General features: G+C 36.4%; 1 protein-coding gene across 1 annotated transcript; it reads right to left on the bottom strand.

The window, feature by feature from the left end:
* Window positions 1–250: 250 nt before the first annotated feature.
* LOC120341362 (uncharacterized) lies at window positions 251–1321 on the bottom strand. Its single transcript, XM_039409852.2, has one exon. The coding sequence runs from the start codon at window positions 1319–1321 to the stop codon at window positions 251–253; it is 1071 nt and encodes a 356-aa protein (XP_039265786.2).
* Window positions 1322–11512: the final 10191 nt, after the last annotated feature.

Genomic DNA, 11512 nt, shown 5'->3' with positions numbered 1-11512 from the left:
GGGCATGGAGGTCTCTGGGATCATTACTTACTCGAGTAAGGGGTCTGTCTTTTAAGATGGATTCCACTCCAGCCAAAAAAGACCATAGTGAATAATCGGTTAATGGTTTATCATCAAGCATATTCCTCAGAATCTTCTTAACTTCCCTGATCAATCTTACAACAACTCCATTCTGGTGACTTGCAAGAGGTGGTGAAAAATGCCATTGAATTCCATTTTGTGCAAAAGCATTGTCAATTTGTTTCCCATTTCAATTTGTAATTTCATCCTTGAGAGCTTTACTTCCAGCAATAAAATTCGTACCATTGTCAGAGTACATGTGAGCTGGTCTTGCACGTCGCGAGACAAAACGAAAAAAGGCTTGTAAAAATGCAGAAGTATCCAAACTTTCTGCAACCTCCAGATGAATTGCTCTAGTAGAAAGACAAGTGAATATAACTCCGTAACGCTTACGTTCGCTTCTGCCCAACTTGACCTTTATAAGACCAAAATAATCAACGAAGCTGTGAAAGAATGGTCTATTTCCTGCACAAAGTCTAACAGCAGGCATATCTGACATCCATTGTTTACCAGGTCTGGCAGATCGAATCTTGCATGGCATGCATTCTCTAAGAACTTTTGCCACCGCTGACTGAAGATGCAATATCCAATATTTTTGTAACAAATAAGCCTGTACTTGATTGCTTCCACAATGTCCATGTTCACAGTGGACAGTATCGATCAGAAGTTTAGTGGCATGGTGATATGGTGGTAAAATTGCAGGATTCCTATGATCAGGTTGTAATTCGAATTGACGAAGCCTGCCTCCAACTCGACAAACCACATATCGATTACACTGCAAGAGTTCTTTAGCAAACGGCGATTTAAGTCTTTTTCTGTCAGAAGGTGGAGGGCCCGAACTCATCATATCTTTAAAATAGCAAAGATCAGCAGACAACGAATCTGTTTGAATAAGTTTCACAATATCTATAGTTGCATTTTCCCGTTCTGCAACAGTAAAACAACCAGTAACTGGAGAATCAGAACGATGTAGCAATTTCCCAATCATGTAAGTGTAAGTCTTGAATCTTTGAAGCCATATCACAGAGGAAATAAGTCTTTCAAATTTAGAGTAACGTTCCAACAACAGCATAAGTCCAGGTTGTTGTGTAGTAGAATTCTTGTCATTGTAGGAAATTTCATTATAATTAACTTTCACTTCAGAACATATTTCAGAGTCCTCAATTGTTTCAGAAATATGTGATTTTCCCAATGGTTCCTTGCTTCTCAGAAACGGAGGTCCTTTGAACCAGCAATCAGCTTTGTGGCACTTATCGGGCATTAGTCCACGACTGGCAATATCTGCTGGATTAGATTATTCGGGATTATTCGTCTCGTAATAGTGGTAAAAAAATAAATGAACGATTATTATTATGTAAGACGGGATGCATGCACAAGACCGTACTGGCCTAAAACACAAATGTGCGGCATGCACCCTTTTTAACAAATATAAAACAAAAAACATTAGATTAAATATGTATAGTATGGTCCCTTATATAGACAGTTGTGCAAGGTGGGGCAATGGGTCGTTTGGTGTGGTGAAAGTGGTAAGGGTGGAGTATACAAAACTGTTTATACAGGGGAGTTTATAAGACAAGACAATATAATATATATAAATAGAGATAACACAACACCAAATAAACATATACATAACAATGAAATCAAAATTTAAACGCAAATACAGCGCCTTTGAGTGGTGAGACCATATAGTATGAATGGGCGAAGTATAAGAGATAAATTTGCGGTTCTTATGCCTACATGGTATGCGTCACTCAAGAGTGCTAGTAGAGTCTTTGATGGAATATATCCATTTCAGCAAAATGTGAACCATACAGATTTTGTTGAAATACTTCAGTTCGAGTGTCAAATTCTTAAGTATTCTTGTTTTATTTATAAAATTGAGGCCGAATGTGGTAAGAATTAAAGGAAAAATAAACTTAAAGAAAAGCATTTCAACAAAGCCCGTCATGATTGCATTTTTGCCAGAAGAAAGTAAATGTATAAAAGTACTATTTAATTAAGGCTAATATTTTATAAAAAGAAGCATTGTTTCCATGTCATGGATTGCCCTAATTGTATTAGGATCACAATAGAGTAATATGGTTTCATGGGGGGAAGGAAGGGAGAATATATTTGATTTTGTGCTGACCTATTTGAGAAAGAAAGGGCCCAGCATGTTACTTTGACGAAGAGAACTCTTTCTATTGATGACTGGATTCAAATTTGATGTAATTGTAATTTGTTATCTTTACCCTAATTTGCTGTTTTTATTGTCTTTGTCTAATTAAGCATGATAATAAGATTAGAAGGGTGAGTTAAAACATTAATTCAGTTCATTGTTTCATATTGCATCCCGCTGAGGTAGCCTGCGGAGTTTGAAGTCGCCATCTACTGTGTGGTGATTTGATATCCTTCGGAGTTTCCTGTTGGTGCTTTCAGTCCAAATAGTCTCGAGTAGCCCATCTTAGTAACCGAATTCCCTAAAAAAATAAACTCCGAAACAGTAATATGTTCAAAACAAAGATTTTGGTTAATATGATGATAATAAATGTTGTATAAGTTTGGAATGAAATTCTGAGTTTGATTTTGATTTTTTTAAGCCATTAGATAGGGAATTCCAAGCTTTTGGTCCACATACTGGGATAGGGATATTAAACAGGATGTATTTAAATTGTTGGCTGTTTTTGTAATAGCACCTAGAGATGACCTTGTTTTAGATAGAATCAGGTTTGTGTGCTGTTTCCAACACAATTTGTCATCAATTATTACACCCGAAAAGCGCGTCTGGTTAACCCTTTCTATATTTATTCCAATCAATTCCAGATTTTGTTGCGGCGTTAGACACTTTTGCTTTGGCGCGCTAAATACCATATATTTGATTTTTTCTAAATTAATAGTGAGTTTGTTCGCAGACAACCAAGCTTGAATATTTTCCAAGTCAGTATTTGCTTTGGTCAAAAGTTCAAGCAAGTCTTTGCCTCGAAGATATGGCGTTGAGTCATCAGCAAAAAGTATGGTATCAGAGTGATGTAGAGATTTTGGAAAGTCGTTAATAATGATTGAAAAACATAATGGAGCCAAAATAGAACCTTGTAAGGTGCCTACAGTCAAATTACAGTATGTGCTAGATCAGTGGTTCCCAACCTTTTTACCCCGGCGGACCGGTAAAATTAAATGTACTCGCGGACCGGCAAAAAATCGAAATGACCGGAACAGGAAAAGAATAACATATATTTGCGTAATATAAATGCAATGTCGGACACTCAATTGCTTCTAGACAAAAAAGGCACACTTAAAAATATTGCAGTGCTGTGAACTCATCATGCGTAAGAAAGGCACGCATAAAACATCTCACATAAAAAACAGTGCTTGCCAAATCACGTACAAACATAATTAACTCTAGTGATAATTTGGCTGCTGTTTTGTTTCCAATATATGTTTGCAAACGAGGCCTCAAAAAAGTTTCAGCAACACGTAGCTCTGCAACGGCGTGCAGCCGATATCTTTGCTTCATTTTGAAGCTATTGATGAAAATTTTTACGCAATAACTGGTTGAAAATACGGACAGGACAACAGTTTGATTGCGCGACTACTTAGCGATGGGTATTCGTTATCAAGAGATATCCGAAATTGTGACAGTGATTCGTTTTTAAATCTGGACTTTAAAGTAGAATCACAATTTTAATCAAGCGTTATCTTTTTCGTCGGGTTTATCATATTAATCCCTCTGCATCGACGCCTCAACCGAAATGAATTTACATTTCAATGACAAAGTCGTCGTTAACTTGGCACCAGGCTCAAAATCCTATTGTGTCTGCTCAGAATACTGGAAAAGATCTCGGCGGCCCATGCGTCTTGTGACCACCTGCAGGCTCGCAACAAGTTTATATCTTAATCGAATATTAATTATACTGTTCTTGAATGTTTTCTGGTTTACCAAAGAAATATGCATAACGTTTTATATAGATGGTCATATTAATCAGGAAAAGCACACAGAACAGAAAAAACACGCGTGCCGATTTTTCGTTTTCTGAATCTTGCGAGATTTGATGGAGCGCATTCGCGATGAATCGGAGCCGAAAAAGCGAAAAGTGTGAATACTCGGCGCCAAGATGTCGCAATATGTGTGCGAAAGAGAAAGCGTAATAAACAAACACAACCTCGGCTTCGGTAAAGCGATTGAGACTACACAACGAAATTTCTCGCGGACCGGCAAAAAAGCTTCGCGGACCGGCGGTTGGGAACCACTGTGCTAGACGCTACGTCATTGTATATTACTACTTGTTTCCTTCCTGATAAGTAGCTTTCAAACCAATTATAACTATGACCTCTAACACCAATATGGTGCAATTTGGCTAGTAATGTGTCATGGTCAATACTATTAAATGCCTTGGAAAGGTCCAAGAACATACTAAGAATATACTCGTTCTTTTCAAATCCTTCTAAAATTTTACTGACAAGTAGAGATGTTGCATGGCATGTTGAGTGATTTTGGCGAAAGCCAAATTGCTGGGAATAAAAGAAATTTTTTTTTGTCTAGGAAATGATTGAGTCTCTTGTACATAATTTTTTCTAGAATTTTGGAAAATGCAGAAAGTGAGCTGATCGGTCGGTAGTTTTTTACATCCTTTGCGTTCCCTTTTTTGAACAATGGAATAACTTTGGATAATTTGAACTGGTCTATGTATTTACCAGATTGTAAGGAGCAATTAAAGATATGCGTGAGAGCACAAATACAATTCCAGGGCATCATTCGTATAACTTTAAAGGGAATTCCATCTATTCCACAACTGGTTTTGGGTCAAAAAGATTTCGGAATATTTTGGACTTCGAAAGCTGTTGTCGGGACAAGGAACATAAATGTTTTACTGGGATGTCCCATATATTGCTTAAAGTCGTCCTTTCTGGTATGAGTAAACCGTTCGATCATTTTATTTCCAATTGTAGAAAAGTGCGAGTTAAAATGATCTGCTATTTTGACAGGATCCGAGGTTTCCTGGCCATTAATAGAAAATACTTTTGTTAGATTCGGTTTTGAATGCCAAAGCAGATCGTTCATAGTACGTCAGGTTTTCTTAAGGTCATTACGATGTCTACCTAGTAATGACTTGTAATAATTTTGTTTTTTAGCAGTTATCAATTTCTCATATGTTTTTTTGCATTCTGAATATTTGAATTTGGCCCTCTCTGATTTTTTAGTGAGATAATTTTTTATAGCCTATGCTTTTTTTCTGCATTTTTAAGAGTTCCTTGTCAAACCAATTATTGATATTTTTAATATTTCTTTTCTTTAGAGGAAAACAAGTGTTAAAAGATTTAGAAAAATACTCTGAAAAATACTCTGAATAAATTCTGAAGGCTATATCAGGATCTGTTTTGCTGAACACAACAGAAAAGTCACTTTGTTCTAACATGAGTTTAAAATTATCTGAATTTGAGACATTATATTGCCTGAAGTATTCGTTTTCTGTCCTGCAAAGTTTTTTTCCTCAATAGAATGCAAACCAGGACTGGCAGGTGTTCTGAAATAGGATCAACTATTATTGCACTACGGGGTTTACAATCAAAGATGTTAGTCCAAATATGGTCGATGATTGTAGAGCTGCTTTGAGTGATTCGAGTTGGCTTTGGCACTACCGGGTAAAATGAAGCCGAGTTCATCAGCTCACAAAATTCATCTACAGTCTTGTTGTTTGTTTCCAGAAGATTATAATTGAGGTCTTCCATGATAATACTATTTTTCGATAAATTTTGGATGAAATTAGTAATTAAATTTTATTAAATTAATTAAATTTTATTAAATTAATTAAATTTTAGATGAAATTAGTTAGCTAATTAGTAAAACTTATATGGTATCTAATCGTTGAAACTCTTCTCCTCGATCTGTCAAACTAGGTATTAGAACCTTGGGTGTCCAGCTCGATAACCAGTTTTGGTTCCCCGCGGCTTCCCTTCCCCAGTAACTTAAATATCATTTTTTCTTTATATTTTCGCATGTTTTTTTTTGTTTTTTACTGGTTGGAAAAAATAAACTTGACTTGACTTTTGGAGTGTCGATTCCAGAATACCAATAAATTGATTATTGCTTTGACTATCTGATAAGGGAGATCTGTAAATTGTTCCACAGGTCACAATTCTATCTTTCAAATAAATGTCTACAAAAATGGATTCAAAAATTCGCTCATTCATAACTGAAATGCCAGGTCTAGTCTTGAAAGTAATATTGCTTTTGATTTATAGGCCAACACCTCCACCCTTAAATCCCAATTCAATCCTAGAGTACGACTCACCGCATCATCGCCTAGTTCCAGAGCATGAGCAACGGGAGCCTTGTCCTCTTCAGGAACACTTTGTAGAACTTCTGGTTCATTGCTTAAAAATTTAGTCAAGTGAAAACCTCCCGTTGCCAGTACATCAGTAGTCTGTCGAACTAATGTAGATGTCTCCTCTACTGTATCTTTTGAAAATAATCCGTCATCTACATAAAAATTAAAGCAAATGCATCGAACAGCGGTCGGATACGCATTAGATAAATTATCTTCTGCAACCTTTCGTAGAGCAAAGGTTGTAATAGAAGGTGAGCAGGTAGTACCAAAGACATGAGATAGCATTCTAAATTGAGAAACAGGTTTTATGAGACCATGTGTAAGAAACCATAGAAAACGAAGTGATTGTGTATCTTCAGGCTTCACGAATATTTTGTGAAACATCTGTCGAATGTCACAAGACACGGCAATGGGGTTCAAACGGAAGCGTAGAAGAACTCCAACTAATGAGTTATTGAAATAAGGTCCTGATAGTAAATTCTTGTTCAGTGATTTTCCATCAAACTCTGCTGAACTGTCAAAGACAACACGAAACTTCGATTGTCTTGTTGCATGGTGTGGAATGAATCAGGTTCTCTCTGTAGGTGCCAATTCAACTTCTGGTATCTGTTCAGCATATCCATTCTTTATATATTCATCCAGTTTCTCAATATACTTTGTAGCAAATTCAGCATCCTTCTCCATTTTTCGCTTGACAGACATGAGACGTTTGAGAGCCATGTTATAGTTGTACGGTAATTTAATATCATCCTTTTTCCATAATAAACGAATTTGCAATCGTCCGTCAACACGCTTCAAAGTATCATTCATAATTTTCGTAGCTCTTTCATCATCCAAAGAAGGTTGTGTTGTCAATGGATCTGCATTCATATCAGCAAAATCATTTCCACAAGTTTGACAGACAGCAATTTCACGGTTAACATCATTCTCATCCAGGATATCATCATGCAATGTGGAACAAATAAAGAAAAAATCACAACCATTCAATTTGCTGCTAACCGTCCTCTGACAATCTGTCACTTCCGTCTTGGTATTGATTTTGCGATATAGTTCATGTTTGTCAATTGTAGGTGTCTGTGAATTATCACATGCAATTTATTCCTCCTGCAAATTGTGATCTTCTTCTGGAAGACTTTGAGATAACATGCAAGTATCGCATGAAGTGTCATTAAATGATAGCAATGGAAGAGTAGTAGAAATAAAATTCACGGCTACATCACTTTGTAAATTCTGTACATCAGATATCATAGGCACAGAAATGTTAATATAATTCAGGGAATTATTATCAGATTTCATTGAGGGATCTTTGCCAAAGAGACACCATCCAAGGCATGTAAGCAAGGCTCCTGAAGTGCCAGGAGGTCCGACTCGGGAATCAGTAAATAGACAATTACCCAGGGTATCTGCCCCAATTAATAGTTCAACATCGCCATCAATATCTGGGAACCTCAAACCATCCAAATGAGGATATTTGTCAATTATATCTGGCCTTGGCAATGAATTGCTGACGTCAGGAATTTTGTCAAAAGTTAAAGCATTGTGTACCTCAACAATGTTAGTATTATTCACGTTAGACGAAATGATACTCTTTCTCCAGTATGAACAGCAACGCCATTTGTAGTGCGTATCATGCAACGCTCTGGTTTACCAGAAAGGCCAATAGATTTCGCTAGACGAGTAGAGCAAAATGATCTTTGAGATCCTAGATCTAAGAAAGCAATTGTGTAGTGTATTCTGCCTTTAGATCTTTATAAACAAGCACCAAGTTTCCATTACAACACTACTTTATTATAAGAGTCGAGCACTTCAACATTAAGACACCATAGCAGTAACAGACTAAACAGCATGTCAGCACTTAACACGTGCACAGATAGAACAAGAATGACAGCCTCGGATATACAAGGTCAAATCAGTCTGGGTCAATAGCGTCACCTAGCGGTATTACATCATATAATATACAACACTTTTTCCCCCCTTCAAAAAAAATGAGAATGTCATTACATTTCATTTACATTGTTTCAATCAACCGCTCAGGCTTAACCCTAAGACGTTTCGGATAACGTGAAATTTCAACAGATGTTTCATCAGGGCACTGGGTTTCACTTTCAGTACTAACATTAGGATTAACAGGTAAATTTTCATTAGCACTAGGGATATCAACATTAGGATCAATTACATCAGTATTTGGAAACACAGAAGGCAATGAAACGTCATCATCCAAACTACTATCATTTGATTTCTCTAATTTCACTTTAGACATGTCCAATATTTGATCAATATGTCTTTTCCAGGTCATTGAACCAACTTTTACACGATAGGTTACAGGACTCAACTTCTCTACGATTATTCCATGAATCCATTTTCGGTTTGGATCTCTATAATCACGAACTTGAACACGATTTCCAACTTCCAGATTTCTAATAGACTTTTGCACTGGAGTTGTTCTTTTCTGCATCGAATTACTCAAATTAGGTTTCAATAAATCTAATCTTGTTCTCAGTCTTCTTTTCATGAATAATTCAGCTGGAGTACATTTCGTTGTAGAATGTGGCGTTGTTCGATAAGTTAACAAGAACGATGCCAACTTCTGATTCAGTGTTTCAGGTAATTTCTTTAAAGTTTTCAGTGCAGACTTGAAGGTACGCACATTTCTTTCAGCCTCACCATTAGAGGACGGATGATACGGACTTGAGAAGATTTGACCACCACGACCACCACCAGAAAATTTTCATTCATTATTGGACCAGCATAGTCAATATGAATTCTTTGCCATGGCTTCGTAGGCCATATCCATGGATTTCCAGGCGTTTTATTCGCAGGACTTCTTACTTCCTGACAATTTGAACAATCTCTCACTTTCTGTTCAATTCTTTCATCAATATTCGGAAACCGAACATGCAATCTGGCTAATGATTTCATCCGAACCATACCAGGATGATTTTCATGCAGTTCAACTAGTACTTCTGCAATATACTTTTCAGGAATAATAACTCTTATTCCCCACAGCAATATTCCTTCTTCCACAGTAATTTCATCTTTCCTCCTGTGGAATGGCAACAATTCATTTGTAATTTCCTCCTTTGCAGGCCAACCATTTATAGTATCAGCAACACTCGTGAGAGCTTTGGATCATTTTCAGTTGCATGGCGGAGCTTTGCAGGAGTTATGGGAAGCGTATGAACTTGGTTATGTTCATAATCGTTGCCTCTTCTTCCCAACAATCACGTATTAAGACTGATCTGTTTTCATGGGCAATCGGGATAATGCATCTGCATTCCCATTATTTTTCGTGTTTCGATAACATATTTCATATTTATATACAGACAGTTTTATAGCCCACCTTTGCAATCTGGTTGCAGTTAAAACAGGTATACCACGTTTTGGACTCAATAGCATAGTTAAAGGTTGGTGATCAGTCAACAATTTAAAATTTCGACCATATAAATACACATGAAATTTTTTACACCATATACAATTGCTAGTGCCTCCTTCTCAATTTGGGAATAATTTTTTTCAGCACTTGTTAAAGTACGAGAAGCATATGCAATAGGTTTTTCAGCACCATTTGGCAGTATATGAGAAATTACAGCACCAATACCTACAGATGAAGCATCAGTGGCAAGTACTAATGGTTTTTCAGGATCATAGTGTACTAGCACTTCAGATGACACCAATATATCTTTCAATTTCACAAAAGCTTTTTTACAGTCACTATTCCAATTCCATTTCATACCCTTTTTCAGTTTTTTATTGAAAGGATCAACAAGGGTAGACATTGCCGGAATAAATTTACGATAATAATTTACAATACCAAGAAAAGATTGTAATTCTTTTACATTTTCAGGGCTAGGGATTTCCATTATTGCTTCAATCTTTTTCGGAGAAGGGTGAATACCTTCTGCATTAACAATAAAAGCAAAATACTCAACAGATGGTTGCAAAAAACAACATTTAGAGCGTTTCAATTTTACACCAAATGAATTCAATCTATATAGGAGTTTATCAAGAAATTGCAAATGACTATCATCATCTTCTTCTGTGACAATCAAATCATCCAAAATACAACCCACATTTGGCAATCCCTGGGGAATTTTCTCCATAGTTTCTTGGAAAATACTAGGACTAGAAGCTGCCCCATATGGTAACCTTAAATATCTAAATAACCCCATATGAGTATTAATAGTGACATATTTCTGAGATTCATCATCAAGTAAGACTTGTTGATAAGCTTCTGATAAATCAAGCTTTGAAAATTTCTGTCCCCCATTCAATTTACTAAATAGGTCTTCAGGTCTAGGCAAGGGATATTCAGGGACATCCAATTCAGGATTTATAGTTACTTTAAAATCCCCACAAATTCTTACTGAACCATCAGCTTTCAATACTGGAACAATGGGTAAAGCCCAATCAGAACTTTCAACTTTTTTCAGGACCCCCATATTTACTAGTCTTTTCAGCTCATCCGAAATTTTATCACGAAGAGCAAAAGGAACAGGACGTGGCTTGTAGAATTTCGGAATGGCACTCTCTTTCACCCTTAGTTTAGCAGTTATACCTTTTATAGTACCAAGGGAATTACTTTTACAAAATATTCTCAAGCGTGAGCTTGGAACCAATATGACAAATACGATGCCAATTCAATTGCAATTGGGATAACCAATTTCTACCCAATAGTAATGGACCATTGCCACGAACAATTTGCAAAGGTAAATTTACACACTGTGACTCATATTCAACAGTAACATTCACTCTACCTAAGACAGTAATATTTTCACCAGTATAAGTTGTCAATACAACATTAGATTTCAGCAAAGACAAATGTTTAAAATTCTTTTCATACATGCTTTCAGAACTGAGTGACACCCCACTACCAGTATCTAATTCAAATTTACAATCACAATTTTCAATTCTCAGTGGAACTACTACTGGACCATAAGAACTAGACTTAGTAGTAAATACAGGACACATTTCATTTTGAAAACAGTCCGAAGACAGGTTATCATCATTTCTAGGTTGGATGTAGTCACAATTCGAAGACTTTTTACTTTTCAGAAGATTGGAACCTCGATAGAAGTTACGTTGCATTGAGCATTTTCGACTTATATGCCCAATTCGTTTACATTTATGGCACTTTGCATTTCTGTAGA

This window comes from Styela clava, chromosome 14, assembly GCF_964204865.1.
Source record: "Styela clava chromosome 14, kaStyClav1.hap1.2, whole genome shotgun sequence".
NCBI lineage: Eukaryota > Metazoa > Chordata > Ascidiacea > Stolidobranchia > Styelidae > Styela > Styela clava.
The sequence above is the reverse complement of the archived record's forward strand: the minus strand, read 5'-3'. Positions and strand labels throughout refer to the sequence as shown.